Source organism: Camelus bactrianus, chromosome 3, assembly GCF_048773025.1.
Source record: "Camelus bactrianus isolate YW-2024 breed Bactrian camel chromosome 3, ASM4877302v1, whole genome shotgun sequence".
NCBI lineage: Eukaryota > Metazoa > Chordata > Mammalia > Artiodactyla > Camelidae > Camelus > Camelus bactrianus.
The window spans coordinates 55,298,021-55,318,984 of record NC_133541.1 but is presented as its reverse complement, the minus strand read 5'-3'; the positions used below and the strand labels follow the sequence as shown (position 1 = coordinate 55,318,984).

At 41.1% G+C, this 20,964-nt stretch overlaps 2 protein-coding genes across 9 annotated transcripts in view; one reads left to right on the top strand and one right to left on the bottom strand.

The window, feature by feature from the left end:
* Positions 1 to 20,963, bottom strand: part of LOC141577058 (uncharacterized) — a 56,506-nt gene extending 35,543 nt beyond the window's left edge. For both annotated transcript variants that reach the window (XM_074360315.1, XM_074360316.1), the window contains exon 1: positions 19,851 to 20,963. In XM_074360315.1, the coding sequence (XP_074216416.1) occupies positions 20,284 to 20,922 (639 nt within the window). In that variant the 5' untranslated portion in view covers positions 20,923 to 20,963 and the 3' untranslated portion in view covers positions 19,851 to 20,283. The remainder of the gene's footprint in view (positions 1 to 19,850) is intronic.
* Positions 19,560 to 20,964, top strand: part of ANKRD34B (ankyrin repeat domain 34B) — a 28,925-nt gene continuing 27,520 nt past the window's right edge. For 4 of the 7 annotated variants that reach the window (XR_012505490.1, XR_012505481.1, XR_012505479.1 and 1 more), the window contains exon 1: positions 19,560 to 19,990. The gene's annotated coding sequence lies outside the window, so the exon portion shown is untranslated. The remainder of the gene's footprint in view (positions 19,991 to 20,964) is intronic. The other 3 variants (XM_074360304.1, XM_074360303.1, XM_074360307.1) reach the window with 1 other exon arrangement.

Sequence of the window (20,964 nt, the reverse complement as noted above, 5' to 3'; positions counted from 1 at the left end):
CTGCAAATGTTTCAGCATTGTTTCTACTGCCACATTACAAGATAAATGTCAGTGTAAATGAAGGGTTTTCTGTAAAACTCAGCAGTTTCACAGATGGCCTCTAATACATACTCAAGAAAGACATGATTACATATTTTTCAATAATTTCAAAAGCTCTTCTACTTTTGATAATGCTACTTTTGATGCTGCATGAGGTCACTTAAATAAACTCAGACACTGTCCTCCAGGAGTTATCAACCAAACTGAGAAAACTCCATAAAAATCAAGATTTTTACCTAGTCTTAATATCACCACTTTCCTCAGAAACCTCATTAATTACATATGGCCAAATTGCTGTTTTGCCCCACATTGCTTTCTCTGATGTGACCTGAATAATCATTCACAGAAAGTGAACAAGGTTAGCCAGGAGTAAATGATGGAGATGTGCCTCAAATTCATTTTCTTAAAAACATACCTTAAGAAAACCTATAACCATGAGACCATATTTTTACGGAGGTCTGTCACATCGTAGAGCAGTAGTTCCTAGCTAGGCTGCACATTAGAATCACCTGGGGAGCTTTAAAAAATACTGGTGCCAGAGTTCCCATCCTCCCATCTCAGAGAGTCCAATTTTGATCTGGGCTGTGGCCTGGGTATTAGTTTTAAGTTTCTCTTATGCAATAAAGGTTTAGAATTATTGTAATATAGTTCAGTGATAGAGTGCATACTTAGCATGTACAAGGTCCTAGGTTCAATCCCCAGTACCTCCAGTTAAAAAAAAAAAAAGAATTATTGTAGTAGAAGCTCAATACACATTGAGTAAATGAACTCTTTATATATTCTTAAATTACATTCAGAAACTAATTTGAATCAACTGATACTCTTTTAATTTACACCACTTGTGCTATAATGAAATGCACAAACTTACAGGAAAACAGAAAGGATCTAAGATGGAGAAAGGATTCAAAATGCTGTCAGATTAGGAATAGCTATAGCAACAGCTGATGTTGATTCTGAAGAGAAAGACCTGGGAACATGAAAGCTGCCTTCACAAAACTCAAGGGTACATTAGAGAGCAGAGATAGGGTCACAGATGACAGATAAAGCAAGTTAGATTTTGGCACAATATAAGACTTTCTTAAAAAGTAGTGCTGCACTGGGAATTATATTCAATATCTTGTAGCAGCTTACAGTGAAAAAGAATATGAAAATGAGTATCTGTATGTTCATGTATGACTGAAGCATTGCGCTGTACACCAGAAATTGACACAGCACTGTAAAGTGACTATACTTCAACAACAACAACAAAAAAAAGCAGTGCTATCTGTGGAACATTCTTTGACATAAATTGTAGCAATTTTTTTTGGTTCTGTCTTCTAAAGCAAAGGAAATAAAAGCAAAAGTAAACAAGTTGGACCAAATTAAACTTAAAAGCTTTTGCACAGAAAAGGAAACCATCAACAAAACAAAAAGACAACCTACTAAATGGGAAAAAAACATCTGCAAATGACATGATAAATAAGGGGTCAATATCCAAACTATATAAACAGCACATACAACTCAATATCAAAAAATCAAACAACATAATTAAAAAATGGGCAGAAGACCTGAATAGACATTTTTCCAAAAAAGACATACAGATGGCCAACAGCCATGTGAAAAGATGCTCAACATCATTAATAATCAGAGAAATGCAAATTAAAACCACAATGAGCTATCACCTCACACCTGTCAGAATGACTATTTCCAAAAAGAACACAACAAATGCTGGTAAGGATGTGGAGAAAAGAGAACCTCTGTAGACTGTTGGTAGGAATGTAAATTGGTGAAACCACTGTAAAAAACACTATGGAGTTTTCCAAAAAACTAAAAATAGAACTATGACATGACCCAGGAATTCCCCTCCTGGGCATTTATCCAAAGAAAACAAAAAACTAATTCGAAAAGATACATGCACACCAATGTTCATAGCAGCACTACTGCAATAGCCAAGATATGTAAGCAACCTAAGTGTCCATCAACAGCAACAGCAGATGAATAGATGAAGATGTGGATGAAGAAGATATATATATTATATATATCACTCTCTCTCATTAGATTAAAAATTGTGAGAATGTGACATGGAAAATATGAACTTAGAAATAATGAAAAGAAGAGAAGAAAATTTCAAAATGATCTTATTAACAGCTTTAGATTAAATAAGATAATACATCTGTGAAACAAGGGGATGATGCTATAGAAAAAGAACATTCAGATACCAAAAAAGAGTTCTCGGAAATTAAAAAATATGATGACAGTTTTCACACACACACAAAATCAATGATCAGTGTGCCCTGGCTCTGCTCAACTGTCCTTAGAAGCATCCTCCACTCAACAAACTGCTTGATAAAACGCCTCCTATTACACTACTGAGCTGCCTGGGTTCTGCTGACAACTGTGTATGTGAAGTGCTTTTCTTGACAGTTTCAGTAAATCTCAGTTGTTAAAAACAAACTAATAAATACAAACTTTAAATATGATATTAGTAATGAAAAAAGCTCTTATGAAGTGGAAAGATAAATATGAGGAAATCCTGGGGGGGAGGGTATAGCTCAGTGGTAAAGCGTATGCTTAGCACACATAAGGTGCTGGGTTCAATCCCCAGTACTTCTTCTAAAAATAAATAAGTAAGTAAACCTAATTATCCCTCCTCAAAAATTATAAAAATAATAGAAAGAGGAAGTCCTACAAAAAGGAGGATAAAAAGACAAAGAGATGAATATAGGAGAGAAGTTACATATATGTGATTAATCCAAGATTAACATGCTAAAAATCGAAGACCCAGACCAATAGAATAGAGAAAATGGAAGCAAATAAATTATCAAAGGAAAAATAAAATTCCTAGACTTAATGGACAGGAATGTTCATAGTAAAAGGTCTTACCACTGAAAGCACAGCAAAAATCAATTTTAATTTAGGATTAATATATACATAGTACTATATATAAAATAGATAAACAAGGACCTACTATAAAGTACAGGGAACTATATTAAATATCTTGTAATAACATATAATGGAAAAGAATCTGAAAAATAATATATATATGTATTATTGAATCACTTTGCTGTACACCCAAAGCTAATACCACATTGCAAATCAACTACACTTCAATTTAAAAAATTTTTTGATAATAAATTCTTATCATCATAGAGCTTGGAACAAAATAAAAATCAAAGCAGTGTAGCAGTGAAGAAGGGTCTTGACCAGACTGAAATGCAAATCTCTGCTTTCATAATACACATTTCTCTTCAACAAAGCTAAAAAAAATTTAAAACATTTTAAAGCCTGGTATTTTGAGGAATTCTATAGTGACCTCTTTCATAAATATGGAAACCAAGATTCCTTGACCTAAACAAGACTAGAAGACAGAGTAGGTAATTTGAGTAAGGTTACCAGCCTTGATGGTAAAGGCCTGCTGACTGCATATAATCCCAGAAAACTACATGTGACTAGTAAATTTCTCAAGATTACTTCTTAATATTTCAAAATTCTCTTGCTAAAGGACTAAATATTTGGATTCAGTGTATTTGAATTCAGTGTATTATGCATTTTATGAATGCCATAATTGTGTGAAAAGATATATCCATAATATAACAAGCTTAAAAATTTACAAAATTAAAATAACACATTTTGACTATGTTTCTGTTGATGATGTTTTTAATTCATCAAATTGTTCTTAATATTGTTATATTAGTTTTGCAACACAAAAAATTAAGTTCCTTTTCTTTTGCCTTTAAAGTAATTGGTCCCAAGTACAAAAGGCTAACTTTAATTCATTTTTATTATTTCCATGACATGTTCTAGGATAGTTTTGTGAAGACCTAAGTGTTCCATTTTGCATTCAGAGAAGTAAAATGTTCAGGGATGTTTAAACTCTGTAAAGTTGAATAGAATAGCATTTGACTGGCAGGATATAATTACAGATCACTAAGGATACAGTACAAAATGTACCCAGTCCCACCTCTTCATACTTAGCTAGGAACAGAATGCTTCAGTAAGATATGAGATTAATAAAATATCAAAAGAAATAATAATTCTGGAAGAACCAAATTTTTCTAGTTTGAGCCATCAGAGCTGGAAGAATTATTACCAAAATGTAATAAAACAAGGACTAGAACCTTTACTACTTGTGTGTCATTTAACTGAAATCTGCCTTTTATTTTCTTTTTATTGTTTTCCAAGAACGTGTGCCCAAATACTCACCTAACCTTATAAAACCTCTATGAGCAAATACAATATTCTGTACATCTCTCTGTCTTAGTTCAAGTTCCCCCTCCACAAGGTCTAGGAACAGGTACTTTATTTGAGATGCGACCCTAGGAGGTAGAAATGAGAGAACAAAGCAAGAAAGGAGGAAACATATTTAAAGAGCACATTCTCAAGGTCACCGTTAGGTAATGGGGGCATGGCTGAAATTAGAGGTGGTCCGAGGGGATGGGACTTGAGGCACTGAAAACATCTGCTATACTCCTACCTAGAATCTTACCCCACATTCAAAAGACTCTCAGTAAAAGCTTTCTGAGTCATTTAATCTGTTTCAGTGACCACTCCCAAAGCTTCCTGCTCCCATCAGTGAGATTGCCAAAGATCATAGGAGAAGTTGTACATTGCCTTTTACAACTACATTCCAGGACCTAATTTCATTTTGTCAGTTCCACGTGTCTTTGTAGCAAATAACAAAAATCTTCTAATGATGGCTTAAGCTAAGGGAGTATTCATCATAAGGCTATGGGGATATCTCAGGAATCCCAACATGTCTATTAGGCTGAGTCTGGGTCTGGAAATCTGAAGGCAGCTCTCTTCTCTGCCTGCTGGCTTTTCTCTGCAGTTTAAAATGAGCCATAATGCTAAGTGGAACTGTAGATCAGTCATCCAGAGCCCACTGCCTATACTGAGGTGGCACCGCCAGTGATTCAAAGATCAGAGAGATGACCATGGGCCTTAAAGAGCTCAGAATTTTGCTAAGAAGTCAAGGCACATAAAGAATAATCTACATACAAACTAAGGACTAAATGACTGTTACCATGTAAGTATCACAGGAATTCATAAAATGGACTTGCCATTGTGATTGGGATGGTTGGCCAAGGCTCCATGGAGGAGGTGAGCTGGGTTTCTAAGGAGATGTAAAATTTAGAAAAGCTGAGAGGAAAACTGGGGGCAGAAAGGACAAAATGAGCAAGCAAAGGACCAGAGGAAGGAATGTGTCCAATTCATTTCCAAGAAATGACTTGACCGGTGGCAACAGATCACCATACTCCATCCATCCATACTGATTCACTAACTCCTTACTGAATGCTGGTCAAGATGGTAAACCAGAACCTATGATGATATTGGAAACATCTTCCTGTTCTTTTCAATCTTCAATTCAGGCATTGTCTTGCCTTGCATAAAATCTTGAAAACTGTTTGCACAGAATATAGCTTTGGTAATATCCTTGGAGATTTCTCTTACCTAATCACAAGCATAGTCAATCTTAATGGGGATCGAGGAACACTTAAACCTCAGCCACTAGAAAACCACAAAAAAAGATGATTTTCTTTTCCAATAAGTCTTGACATGTTGGTATTTTTCCACAGAACTTAGAGACATAGACTATATTACATCAGTATGAGACCTCATAATCCATTTTAACATATCACACTTAAAATGACTTCCTTTGAGGTGGAAGCAAAATTGAAAGTGATATTAATTTTTAATTTTCTAGTTCTTACCTCCTCATTCTTTGAGAAATAGAACATTCTCAACTTAAATCCATTAACTATCAAAGTGTCATATTACTTGATGATTAGTTATCATCACCTAAACATTACTTTAGTATAGAATATAACAGTTATTTTCATCACACTGCCATGTAATAATGCTCTCCAAATATTTTCAAAGTTAAAAAATTTTTTTAAAAAATATTGTATCTTAACCAGGTGATCACTTCTTAGTTTTCTTTCTTCCTTCTATATATTTGTTAAGTAGGAGCTACAACCTCAGCCTTGTAGGAATGGTTCTTATTTGAGCTCTCCTTTTTCCTGGTATAACATATACTGGACTTTTCCCACTAAGGCTTGTCCTAGTTTTGTCTGGATTTGCTTGTTTTCTCTGCTCTAGGACACCTCATTTCCTACATACTCGCCAGCTTGGTTTGGGGACAGGTTTTTTTTTTTTTCCCACTGCACATCTTTTGCTTATCCAGTAATGTAACTTTTAACAAATAGTAAGAAGATCTATATTGGACATGAATCAAATGATAAACAAACAGCAACTCTAAATGGCAATAGCATGCAGAAGAGATAAGTTATCCTGAAGCACATCAGTGATTTTGACACATCCCATCTGTCAATGATGTAACATTAAAGTGTGCTGCATGGTAGTGATGCCTGGGAAAGCAGTTTTATTTTAAATACTGATTTTCAAGCCTAAATGAGACAAATTCCATCCTTCAAAGTGACTTATTAGTTTTTTTTTTTTTTTGGTGGTGGGAGCATATAACTAATATCTGCCCAATATGTAAAGCCAACACTTCAAACTGAAGGAATAATTTTTCCTAGTAACCATCTAGTGTCACCAACTGGTGACAAGTCCAATGATGCCCACTCTCACCACTTCTATTCAGCATAGTTTTGGAAGTCCTAGCCACAGCAATCAGGCAAGAAAAAGAAAAAAAAGGGATCCAAATTAGAAGAGAAGAGGTAAAATTGTCACTATATGCAGATGATATGATACTATATATGGAAAACCCTAAAAGCTCCACACAAAAACTACTAGAGCTGATAAAAGAATTCGGCAAGATAGTAGGATACAAGATAAACATACAGAAACCAACTTGTGACAAGTCCAATTGCAAGGAAATTCTACTAGGCATGTCAATATCCAGACCAAAAGAAGAGGGGACCAAACTTCCAGAAGTTGCAGCTGGAGTTGCAGCTGGAGAGTTTTAGAAAGGTGACAAGTTCCTATAGGGTTGGGGAAAAAAAGTGTTTAAACACTTAGCCTTCTTGTCCACACATACTAGGGAGAGGAGGAGAAATTCAGGTTCAGTCCTGGCTCTGAGCCTAGCCTGCTCTTAGCCAAACCTGAATTTCAGCACCTACATAACTTTTCTGTGTGGCAATGCTCTGACCTCATGACCTGATTTTGTTACTGCCCTGGCCTCGTAACCAAACAGACACTTTTTGGTCTCATTTCTGCAAACTGGAGATCTGTCTTTCCCACCCCCTCCCCTACCATGCCTGTCTTTCCTCCAGGAGTAGTGTCTGATTATAATCCCCACTATGCAATTTGGGATAAATCAGTTAGCCAGCCTGCACCTCAATTTTCTTATTTGTAAAATGAGAGGTTTGGATGAGATGGTTTCAAAGATCCCTTTGAATTCTAAAATACCACTGCCTTTTTGTCAGGCTCTTGAAGACTGTGGCTTGTTCCTGATTAGACCTTTGTCTGTTAAAAGGGTGAATAGCAATTAAGTGCACTGAACAAACATGGTACAATGCAACATCCTTTGTAAAATATATGCTTTCCTGTCCATTGGACCCTTAAAGTAACTGTAGTTTTTAAATTAATTCTTCCTGGTCTAGAATTGGACCAGGTACAGAATAACACCACGTACCTTATTCTCACATACAGATTAAACAGTCGTTGTTTTTGCAAATAACAAAACCTACACATGCTAATTTACATTTATTGGAAAGATACTGGTATCTTAAAGAATTTCAGGAAGACTGGAGAATCAGCTTTGGGAACAGAAACTCAGGGGTGTGGGGCACAGTCAAGATCCCACCAGAGGTTCAGACAGTGTAGGGTGCTGGGCCGGGCACCATCAGCCCCGGTCAAATGTCACCATCCAGGAAAGCCTCCATTCCATCTGGCCACTCTGAGTGATCTCAGACTGTCTCTAGTCTTGCTGTCACTCCCTGAAGATCTGAAGTCTCAGTCAAGAATCTCTGATTGGCTGAGCCTTAGTCAAACATCCACACACAGGTCTAAGGAGTCCAAAGGGGGATTATCTTCTCCTCTTCAGGTTCTAAAGTGAGAAGCCAGATCCTGGCTATCACTCCTCTTGGATTTGCCAAAATAGAAAGGATATTTGGATGCTGGACAACCCAAAATAGCCAATGTTCACAACACAGTTTTTTCCCTTTTGATTACAAACCTAATGCATTCCAGAGGCATATGTCAAAGGTTAATCATGATACGGAGAGGGGTACATCTGATCAATTATTCCAGTCTCACTTCATCTCCTCATTGATTTACATGAATAAGGAGTTGGTCCAGTTAATGAAAACATTTCATCAGTATGCTGACTAATTTACTGGACTGCTTTTCATATTTACATGGTTCCTCTGCATGACAAAATGAGTATTTGGAATGAATAATGAATCACCGGAAGAAAAGAAAAAACACATCTTCATTCTTAGCACAGGCTGTAATTAATTATTTTTTGTCATTGATTTTTAAAGTAAAGATAATACTACCTGGTATTTAGTTCTGGTCTAAAGTTCTTCACAGAGCTGATGTTAGTTTCCCTAAGACGTTGCATTGTCCTGGTTTTATAGGTCAGCTGGGATGTCTGTGGTATGTGGAATTTAGGTGACAGATGTCAGAAGAGACACTAGAGCTAAGTCTCCCAGCCTCTTTCTAGAACAAATCCACTAAGCCTCAGAAACAGTCCTTCCTCCCTGAAAACCAGAAGGCCAGAAGACTCCCACCGGCTTGCTGCCATTAAGTGCGAACCCCTCCCATGGCCAATGTAATAGAAGAGAGTTTTGTCAAGTACAAGGACTGAGAGAATCTTCCAGAATAAGCAGTAGGCTCAGAGAACTTGTCTGAGGAACTGTAGGGGAATCAGCACATAAGAAGCCTTTGGTTCTGGTTATGTTTTTAAGATATTCAAGGGGCTAACTAGAGAAAACCTCCCTAAAGAGAAATAAGCAGCCAGCAACCCAGAATCCTTTATCCTGGAACACAAAGTACCTCCCTGCACTGGTCCACCCAAGGGCTCTGACTCCTAGCCCCACAGGAGAAGCAGATCTTGTCAACGACTGAAGGAAATGTCTGTTCCGGTACAAAGAATGTATTTGTTGTGATACAGCTGTGGATGCCTATGACAGAGACCCTCAAATGACAATGGCTTAAATAAGCAAGAAGTTTTTTTTCTCTCCATGTACAGATCCCTCTACTCTTCACTGATGTGATACCCGCTTGTCCTTCAGGTCTCACTGGAAATGTCACCTCCTCCAAGAAGCCTTCCTTGATGCCACCTAGGCAAGTTAAAGTATTCTTACTCTCGGTTCTCTGAGCACCTTCTAACTTCTCTACCAAAACAATGGGTTATGGATTATTTAATTTTTTTCTACATTAAAATGAGCACAACAAGGGTAGGGACTGTGTTTATCTTGCTCATCAACTTATCTCCAGAGAACCACCTCCCACTAGCACATCACAGGTACTTATTTGGTGTGCTGAATGTACCTTTGTTGAATGTTCTCGAGGGTGGCAGGAATTGAGTACTTCTGTTTTATCATATGGAGGGCTGATGCTCAGAAGATTTCAATAGTAAATAGTATAAAAAACAAAACAGGGAAATAGTAATCACTTATGCCTCCACCACAACGGTAGATTTGGAAGAGAGCAGAAATGCGTATTTCCATTGGAAAATCCTTAGCTTATAAAGCAGGGTCTGGCAAACTTTATCTGTAAAGTGACAGTACATATCTTAGGATTTGCAGGCCATATGACCACTGTTGCCACTACTATGCTCTGCTTTGAGGGTAGGAAAGAGGCAACAACCAAAATGTAAATGTAGGAGTGTGGCTAGGCTCCAATAAAATTATACTTCAGAACACTGAAATGTGAATTTCATGTCATTTTCACATCTCATGAAATATTCATCTTTTGTTTGTTTTCAACCATTGAAAAATGTGAAAGCAGTGGACTTGGCCCATGGGCTGTGGTTTGCCAACCCGTCAGAAAATACACTTTTGTTCGTTTCTTTAGCCCCTCTACATGTTCAGTGCAATTCACACTGAATTGTGAGTCTCACTACCATGTGCCCAGGGCTGGGCCAGAGGCTGCTGACAGGCAAAGACGGTTAAAACCTGCTCTCTGCATCCAAGACCATGCAAAATGGACTCAAATAACGGTAACTAAGGCTGGCAGTGGTAAGTGCCCTAGAGAAGCCACAAAATGCAGCTGCAGCCTCTGATCAGGGGGAATGTATTTCATGAAAAGGTGGCATCTGAGAAATGGGCCATGTGCACCCAGGAACCAGCAGCTCTCAGTCTGACTGTTGCTTCAGATGAATCCCACAGGGAATCCTGGGCAGTAAGGCTGAAAGACTGTGCCAGGCTGTGTGAGGGACCCTCGGGGACCCTCAGGGTCCAACATAAAGCTCAGTTTGGTGGGCAACCAAGAACCAATGGGGATGATGAAACTGGTATTAACAAAGTATCCATTTTTTTAATGTTCTAAGTTTCAAACAGTTAAAAAATGGTTTCTGAAGCTATTTGGTCCCTTTTTCTGTAACTAATTTACCATCTATTTCACCAGACAAACTCTCCTGGGAAAAATACATTGAGTTCAAGGATGGGAAGGGAGGGAAAATGTTATTAGTGTACTCCAGCAAAGAGGGTTAGTGTTTTCCCAGGGGCCAGAGGTTATGAAAGGAGCCATTGTATGGTAAAAAGAAAACATAAAGCAAGAATGAAATAATAATTTCAAATATTCATTAGGTTTTGGGAAAACTCAGAGCTATCAATCACACAACGCCCTCCCTTGTGCCATATTAACTAAGAAACCCCCATTTCATCCCCGAGGAGAAAAATCACTCAATAGTATACTACCCCTTTCCTTTTGGCTTTGAAATGGGAGTATGGTTGCAAATCATGAATAGGAAAATAGTAAATCAGCCTTTCATATCAACATAAAATATAGGAAACAGGAAAAGTCAACTCAAGTTACAAGGGTGGAAACTGAATTCTCTTTCAGTTGTAGATAATGTCACCTTGCTCATGCAACCAAAAATTCAGGGCCAGTCTCCTGGAGTGCCCCCTATTAAAAGATACCATCTTGGGACATAAAATGCTCAGGAAATGGAAGTGACATTAATCTGCATGCAGTGACCATCTCCTTCACAAGGACGCACAGTCTGATGAGAGATGAGGAGTCCACCTGCTGTGCCCAGATAAGCGGTCCCAGGCAGAGACTCAGGCAGAGCGCTGCAGCTCTGCCTTCCATTCAGGAATTTGCCCAGCTGCTCCTTTCTGCCAGCTTTATCCATCACCTTTCTCCTTTCCCTGGGCTTAGGATTAGTGAATAAGGGAGTCAAGTGCTGGTTTAGTGCCAATCAGTGATCAATTGGCACAAAGTATAGTGATGCAGTATCAACATTTCTAATTAATAAAGTAATTTTTATTTTAATTTTTGCAATAAGTATTACATTTATATGGCTCAAATTTCAACAGTTATTAATAAATATGGAGTAAAAACAAAACTCCCTCCCACCACTTTCCCCCAGGCTCTTGGTTACCCTCTCTACAGGTCACCTATGATTACAATTGCCTAAATATCCTTCTAGAAATATTTTATTCATATTATAAGCTAACATATTTTTAAAGGATAACTGTATTGTAATTGCATTGAGGCAAAAGGCTGGAATGACTAAGTCACAAAGTGCCATGGCTCAAACAAAATAGGAATTTCTTTCTTTCTCATATAACAGCCCAGGGTAGCTGTTCCAGGTCAGTGAGTGGCTCTGTACCACACAGTCATTCAGGGATCCAGGCTTCCCAGCAGCTCTGCCATCTTCACAAGGTAGCTCTAGCCACTGCCCTTCTTGCCATTGGATGGGAAAGGCTCAAAGGCAAGAGGCCAGGGATTCTCCCCTATGCACACTTCACTTCTGCTCACTCTCTGCTGGCAAAAGCTTAGTCACATGGCCACACTAGCTGCAAGGGAAGCTAGGAAATACAGCTGTAGCCCAGCTGTAGCTCTGCCTCAACTCTTGTGGTTGTGCCTGTTACTTTCAGGAGTTTAGCCCCTGGCCCACTCTACACAGATCACCTTACAATGCTTTTCCATGCTGTATCCAAGTGAGGACAGCAGCCCTTCCCTTAATCCCCTGAACTACAGCTAATATTAGGTTGTAATGTTCAATAACTGTTATTACAAAAGAGAATGATCACACAGAACAGCCATGCTTAATGGTAGGCCCTACCAACTGCTTATCCAGTGAATACTCTCCCCTTTATTAATAGATTTTTAAAATACTTTAATAGCACTATGCTCTGTGTGCTTTATAAAAGTTAACTCATTTAATCTTCATAATAACCCTCTGAAATAGGGACAGTTATGGTCCAGTGTCCAGTTTACAGATGAGGAAAGTGGAACACAGAGAGGTCAAGTAATTATCCAGGTCACAGCTAGAAACCTATGCTAGGCTGCCTTTTTTTTACCAACAGAATCTTGATTTTATTGTAATTTCAGTGAACTCAGAAAAAAAAAAATTCTTGCTTTCCTTATGGTAGAGGTATAACCTAATTCAAGCTAATGAATATCAGGTGAAATCACTGAGTCAGGCAGCAAAGAAAACTATTGTTTTACTGAAAAACAAACAGGAGAGATAAAGATGACATACATATTTTGCCGTTTGACCCTTACCCTTCTGATCTGGCATGTGGACATAATGCCTAGAAGTTAAGCAGTCATTTTGTGATCATGAGATGAAAACTGAAGATGGTTAAACAATAAAGGAACCAACTGCACCAGCCTTGGACTTATTTTTTATTTGAAAAATATATATATTTATAGCCTGCTTTGTTTAAGACACTAGCATTGGGCCCAAAGCCACTTTCACTGATATTTAAATCCAGATTATGGTTTGACTGCCCCAAAGTCCATAGGTCAATTATCCCTTTCTAGGGGTACCCCACTTATCCAGAGCCTCCATCATCAGGCCTGTCCTGGGTCCTCTTCTCAGAGTTCAACCCTCATTCTGTCTGCATCCAGGCCTGATACCAACTCTATGTCCAATGGAGTCAACCATCTCCTCACGGACTTGAACTTCTGAATTCCATAATAGGATTTTGGATCTACCCACTTAGGTACTGAGGAAGCAGTCCTGAAACTGGGTAACCCATTTCACCACTGTCCCTGCAATTGTATTTGCTAAGACATTTACAAAGTCCAAGAAGAGCCAGATGTCTGCTAAATTTTGTAAAAATCCCAGACCTTTTGTAATGTCACAGAAGCCAATGTGCAGATGGACCTCTCAATCCACAAGGGTTCAGTCTTCAATCCAAAAGAGCCATATTAAATACTTTTCTGCTTTGGATACAGAATAGGTTCAGAGGCTGAGCTCCTACCCCAGGGAAGAGATGGCCTCGCCTGGGGATTGCAGTCTAAGGAGCAAGGGCTGGACATAAAACATATTTAACTGGTATCTGCTAACCTCCAAAGGCTATTATAAAGCTTTTCTTTCATGGAAACTTTTCTTTCCTTCTATCAGGAATTACATGGTGTGTGGGATCTGCTGTGGACAGACAGCTGGAGTTTTGGGAATTCTGGGCATAGACAAGTCTAAGGCTCATGGATTTTAAGCATAGGCTCATAAATGGAGGTGTTAGCCCTAACTTCTGATCTTTTTAGCACATCAGAAGCATTTTTTTTTTCCAGAACAGGAAAGCAATTTTCTCCCAAAGATGAATCAGAAAACTGCTGGCAGCTTGGAAACAGCAGCGCATCACCACTCTAAGCTGTTAAGGTTTAGAAAATGTTGAGGAAAAGCTCAGCCAGGGCCCTGCCATTATGCTAGGACAGGGTGGGGAAAGAGGGAGACTTGACAGGAGTTGAAAGGAACCAGGGGGAGGCAAATTATAAATATAGGAAGTAAAACACACTCTGTTTTGCTCAGTGTGACAAGAAGCTTAGTGTTTAATGTTTTCCTACAGCCTTTTCTGTCCAAAAGAGAACCCTCCCCCAAAGATAATATTCACTGCATTTGAATCTTTTCTTAAGTGCATAAGGCCTTAAAAAATATACTTGCATCTGAAGAGCTGAAATTAAATATTTTCCTGTATGGATGAGAAGACCAGGGGCCACAGGCAAGGGGCTTAAGGCAAGAGGGAGAGAGCTCCACCCTGCCTTTGAAGAACAGGTATCAGACTCCTCCAGCCCACCCTGACCCAGCCACAGCCACGTAGTGTCGCCCGTTGTCCCTTGTCTGCCGCCGCCACTCTGGAACACACCACTTAAGGCTTTCCAAAACTGTCCCCGAAACTTAAGAATGGTTTGCTTTAAGTGGTTAATTTTATGTTATGTGAATTTTACCTCAAAATATTTTCTCTTTAAGAAAGCTATTAGAAAAGAATATGTGAGAGATAGGCAGAAAAAGTAGTCAAGCAGGGTTACCAGTTTAAATGCTGGCTCCCGGACCCATCCCTAGCACAGGTCACTCTTCTCCCAAACCTGGTTGGCTCCCTTGGTGTTAAAACCTCACTACACCACTGCTTCCCCTAGCAGCTGAATCACTATTCCAGGGTCTCCAGTGGGTATCTCTGTCATTTCTTGTTTGATCAAATGTACATAGTACTTTTCACTGACACACCTTGCTTTGTAAAGTGAGGCTCTCAGAGCCCCCACTTTCCTTTCATTCACTTACTTTCCCCTAACTCTCTGCTCTGTCATCTATATTTTTATTTTTGTATCATTAAGGTTGATAAAAAGTTACTCTCTTCTGCAATTAAGTCTTCTGTGCATATATTTTTACTGCACAATTTACAACTGCTTTTCAAGAGAATTTCCCAGAACTTAACAACATGAGTTCCCAGATGTTAAGTACTTACTAAATGCCTAAAACATTACATAAAAATAGACCCAGACCAAGGCAAATAATAGTGACACTGAAACCTCTGTAGAGAAAGAGTAAATTCTGCATGTTTCCAAAGAGAGAGGGAAGAAAATGTCCCAACTAAAAGATCAAGAATCACATGAAAAAATGCTCAATATCAATAATTATCAGAGAAATGAAAATCAAAACTACAATGAGGTATCACCTCACACCAGTCAGAATGGCCATCATTCAAAAGTCCGCAAACGATAAATGCTGGAGAGGGTGTGGAGAAAAGGGAATCCTCCTACACTGCTGATGGGAATGTAGTCTGGTGCAGTCATTATGAAAAACAGTATGGAGAGTCCTCAAAAGACTAAAAATAGACTTAAACATGTGATCCAGCATATATTCAGAGAAAACCCCAATTTGAAAAGATACATGCACCCCAATGTTCATAGCAGCACTATTTACAATAGCCAAGATATAGAAACAACCCAAATGTCCACTGACAGATGACTGGATAAAGAAGTTGTCGTATATTTATACAATGGAATACTACTCAGCCATAAAAAAGAATAAAATAATGTCATTTGCAGCAACATGGATGGACCTGGAGAATGTCATTTTAAGTGAATTAAGCCAGAAAGAGAAACAAAAATGTTGAATCTAAGAAAAAAAAAAGACAAGCAAACTTATTTACAAAACAGAAATACTCACAGACATAGAAAACAAACTTATGGTTATGGGGGGAAGACGGTAAGAAGGGATAAATTGGGAATTTGAAATTTCATTTGGTTTACTAACTAATATACATAAAATAGGTAAACAACAAGTTTATATTGTATGGCACAGGGAACTATATTCAATATCTTGTAGTAATTTATGGTGAAAAAGAATATGAAAATGAATATATGTATGTTCCTATATGACTGAAGTATTGTGCTGTACACCAGAAGTTGACACAACAATGTAAACTGATTATACCTCAGTAAAAATATATTTTTAAAAAAGAATCAGAATAGCCTCAGATTTTCTCTCAATAACTCTGGGAATTAGAATACAGAGAATACCTTCAGATTTTTGAAGAACAGTCATTTTCAACTTGGAATTTTCTACTCAGAAAAATTATCAAACAAGTGTAAGAGTAGAACAAAGACAGTTTCAGATATTCAAGGACTCAAAAATTACCTTCTACATATACTTTCTAGGAAGATACTGGAGATACGTACCAAAAAAGAGAGAGGAATGTCACAAATTAAGAAAGAAGAAAACACAGGTCTATCCATGAGAATCACAGAAACCCAGGGTGACAGCAGAGTAGAATTCCCAGGAAGCAGTCAATCAAAATTTGAAAAGAGTGAGGTAAAAGGAGAGTCCAAAGATTTGATACTATCCTTGAGAACTTGGAACAAGTTAGAGACAGAGAAGCTTAAGGGAGGTGGAAGGCGGGATGGAAGGGAAGACGAAAAGTCCAGGGGAAAAACAGCTGCTCAAGAAAGGAAAGTATTTATTAATAATGATGATGCCTATGATGATGCTAACCATGGGATTTTTAATTCAAAATGGCAGACTAACCTCACATCTCCTCTCTGCCTTGAGATCTGAATTAAGTAGATAGTAAATGAATTATAGTATAAACCACAATTTTGAAGAGGACTGGAGGGGTTCCAACAGTAGACCAAAGTGTTCAGCTTATTTCTACAGGGCAGAAAGTAGATGGAGGGATTTCAGACCAAGATGTTTATCAAAATCACACATCTACTTTTACTTGTTCCTAAAAAACTCTACCAAAACATATTTTCAATGGCATGAAACCATAAGGACAGGAAGTTGTATATTTCAGATCATCTCACTTTATCACTCACAGAGTAGGATGTGTTTCATTTGGTTTACACACCTTGGGTCAGTTCTGCCCCTCAGCTCTCATCACCTGGCGTCTTAGTGGATCTCACACAGCAGGGAGGTGGAGCAGGAACAGGAAGAGCTACAAGGCCCGTTCTGTTCCTGGTTCCATTCCTGAGGCTCCTTGAGTAAATCACCATGAGCCCTGGTGGTCCGATCGGTACAGTGGAGATAATAACATCTGTCCTATTTCCTTCAAGGGTGTGATTGCTGTACTAAAATGAGACCAGAAGTAGGTAGAAACTATGTGTCCTCATCTTCATGCCTTGAATGTTAAAGTCATCTTTCTTTAACACTCAAGTTACAACGAAGCAAGGCAAGCCTGCTTAGATTAAAAGGCTCTCCTGCCCCATCCTGTCCCATCTCATCCTCATCTACTGTTGAAAGTCAGTACCCACAATTCTACCATCAGCCCTGAAACAGGTCGATCCCCAAAGCCTGGAGGATGGACAGGGACATGGCATGGGGTCAGGGCACTGTCCACTAACAGGGCCTTGCCCACAGTGCAAAATGTGATCCGTTGTCCATTGTTTTCTTGTATTGTTGGTTTTTATGAGGGGGAGGTAATTAGGTTTCTTCATTTATTTCTGCTTGGAGGAGGTACTGGGGATTGAACCCAGGACATCCTGGGTGCTAAGCATGCACTCTACCACTTGAGCTATACCATTCCCCACTCCATTATTTTCTTATTGTTCCAGCTCCCACAGAGGAGAGTCTGACTTTCCCAACGTTTCACTCAGCAGGGTGCACAGGTCCAAACTGACCTGGACTCTCATTCTTTCTAGGAAAGCCCCTTGCCTCAGACATGTTGGTGGTGCCAGGATTGTGGTGACCAAAGATGATGTTCCAGCATCAGACTCCCTCTCCTGCCTACCGGCCCTGGCACAGCACCCAAGTCAACAGCACCAGTCCTCTAGGTGAACTGTATCTCAGGGCTTCATTGTTCTTTTTTTCCACCCAGTCCAGCCTCTCTCCATTCATCCAACATGTTCAACATCCATCCAAGAATACCCCAATAACAGGTGTAGTAGGCTGAATAATGCCCTCCCCAAGGAGGCTCACATCCTAATCCCTGGAATCTATGAATATGTTACCCTCAAAAACTTTGCAAGAAGTGATTAAACCAAAGATCTTGACGTGGGAGATTTCTCTGGATTATCTGAGTAGATACAGTATAATCACAAAGGTTCTTATGAGAGTGAAGCAAGAGGATAGAAGGAAGCGAGGGAGACAAAGACATGTGACAACAGAAGCTGAGTTGAGAACGAGAGAAACCGAGATATGAAGGGAGTAAGGGGCCACCAGCCAAGGAAAGCAGGCAGCTTCTAGAAATTGGAAGAGGCAAGGAAATGAATTATCCCCTAGAGCCCCAAGAAGTAACTCAGCCCTGCCAACACTTAGATTTTAGTCACCTAAAACCCCATTTGGACATGACCTCTAGAACTGGAAGAGGATACACTTGTGTTGTTTTAAGCTAAGTTTGTGGTAATTTGTTACAAGCAGCAATAGGAAACTAATCAAATAGGAGTCAAAATTCAATCATTTACTTTGAAAAGCTGTTTGGCAATATCTACAGAAGCTGAACATATGCCTGCTTCATGACTCACAATTCTGCTCCTAGGTATGTACCCAACAGAAATGTGTATATATGTTCACCGAAGACATCTGCTATAATGTTCCTATCAGCATTATTTGTAATGTCCCAAACCTGGGAATTACTCAAATGTGTGTCAGTAATAAAATGAATAAACTAAGGTACATCCACACAGTGGAATACTATACAGCAAAAAGAATGAACAAGCTAAACCCATAGACAGCATGCATCTCTTCAACACAATGTTGAGTGAAAGAAGCCAGAAACAGAGTATATTCTGTATGATTCAATTGCTAGCAAGCGTAAATACAAGCAAAAGTCACCTATGCTGGTTGAAGCTATTACCCTGCCCCCCGGGAAGAGAGGGAATATGAGGGAGTCTTCTAGAGAGCTGGTAATGCTCTGTCTCTTGATCTTAATGATGCTTCAGTTTGAGCAAAATCATTGAAATTGTGAAATGCACATCTATTAACATCTACTATACATTAATAAAAACTTTTTAAATGAAGGAAAGGAGACCTGTGCCTTCATGCAAATTTGCCCAGTCCCTTCCTGGGAACCTCAGATTTTCCCAAACCAACAGGTGTGGGCAACCAGCAACCCAGATTCAGGATTCCAGCTCCCTAGAGACCAACTCTGGGCTGTGAACTTGCTTTACATATATTTACTAATGGGCCAAATTTAGCGGGCTATTTTTCTAAATAAAGGGAGCCTGCCCAGAGATAAGTCTCCTTTTCACCTTTGAGGACTCAAAACTACATATTATTTTTAATTGACATCATCTGCACAACGACAGAAAATGGTCATGGTCTTTTCTCCATCAGATAATCGCTGATAAATGAGTTAAAATCATTGCTTCTTAATTTCGTCTCTCATTATCCCACAGTGGAGTTTAATACATAAAATATACTTTGTGGAATTTTGTTAATTAATATGTATTATTGCTTTAATGACAGTATTATAAAGTTATAAACTGATAAAAACAAAAAGAAGAACGGTTGCTGCCACCAACACCCCAACCTGAAGTGAGACTCTGGCTTTCAAAAAGAGGATGCAGGGACGGGAAGGGGAAAGAGAGACACGTTGGGGAACAGACGCACGGACCAGCCAGGTGGCTAAGAACTGAGGAGAGGAATGCACATATGGATGGGGGGAACCAAGGGCCGTCTCCCCTCAGTGGTGGGAAAGACCCTGCTGCTTCTGCTCTGGGCCAAGCTGCCCCGTCCAAAGCGAGGTGGCGGGGTTGGGATGTGGGGATACGCGTTGGGGGGTATTTGCGGGGATAGAAGGCGGAGCTTCGGAGGCCAGACTTTGGCCCCTCGGGCCGGAACAGACTTTGGCCCTGCCGCCCCCACCTGCAGCACAGCCCCGAGCCGGCGCGTCACCCCCAGCGGAAACGCCGCGCAGCCCCGCCGTCTGGCGAGGTGCGCGCCTCTCAGCCCCCGCTCCAACGCTTCGCCGTTCGGGGTCCGCCGCCCGCCTCTCCCTGCCGAGCTGAGGAGGGGACAGGGCGGCACCTACCGGGATCTGCGACTCCAGCCGCCGAGGAGTCACCGAAGACCACAATCCAGCCTGGACGGCGCCCTGGGGCCACCAGCGAGGAGGGTCCGAACGGAGCCGGGGAGACGGAGGCGCCCCGCCGACTCGGCAGCGCGTCGCAGGTCAGTGTGCGGCGCCGGCTGTACGGGCTGCACTTGGGGAAACTTTGGTTTGCGTGTTGGCTGCTGGGAAGAGAGCACCTCCCCGCGCAGCCCGGGCCCGGCGGCCTCCGCGCGTCCCGCCGGGTAAGCTCAGGCCCTGGGAGCCGGCACCTCCCGCTCACCCTGATACTGCAGACACTTGACGCCTATCGAGGGCCGCCGGAGTGCAGGTCTCTGTCCAGAGACTCTGCCCCGCCATCCCGGGCGCGCTTCCCGGAGCCCACTTTCCGGCTTCCCGCAATCCCCGCCCGCTCTCAGCTAGAGCTTTGCGGCGGCGCGGGCTTGGACCCCGCGGGGAGGCGGGTTTCGCCTCCTTCTCGGCCTTGCCGCGCAGGGAAAGTCGTGGGGGCAGCCGGCGGCCGCAGGATGTCTGGGAGGATTCGGGCAGGGGCCTCGCTGGCGCGGGTCTGTGCCGCAGCGGGAGCGGCGCGTGCTCGGCTGCAGGAGCGCGCGGGTCGCAGGGTCGGACTTGGGCGGGTCTCCGCAGGTGCCTTTGGCGGCCGGGCGGCGGGAAGTGCAGGCTGGGCGCGGAGGGCGGGCTGGTGGGGGCTGCGGAGCCGTTGTGGCTCGACAAACTCGAGCCACACAGGGGCGGGCAGCCAGCCGGCTCCCGGAGCCTCTTGGGGGCGCACAGGTTTGGCACCAGGACCCCAGACCTCCTTGTCGGAAAACTGGGGTCCATAGGTGCGCTTGCTCCAGCATGCGGGCATTGGCTGCCCTCCTCGGGCTTGCCATTTCCCAAGGGAAGGCAATATCCTCTCGGCGGGCAGTGCCGGGACTGCTCCGTAGCGGCTCTGGGCAGAACCCCTTCTCGTGGATGATGATCGCCTCAGCCCGCCAGCTGCTTGCCTGGGCTCAGAGGGGAGGCGACGAAACGCGCACCCTGCCCACATCGGTGTCCCTGCGCTGTCACCCCAGTCACCTTCCTTTGCCCT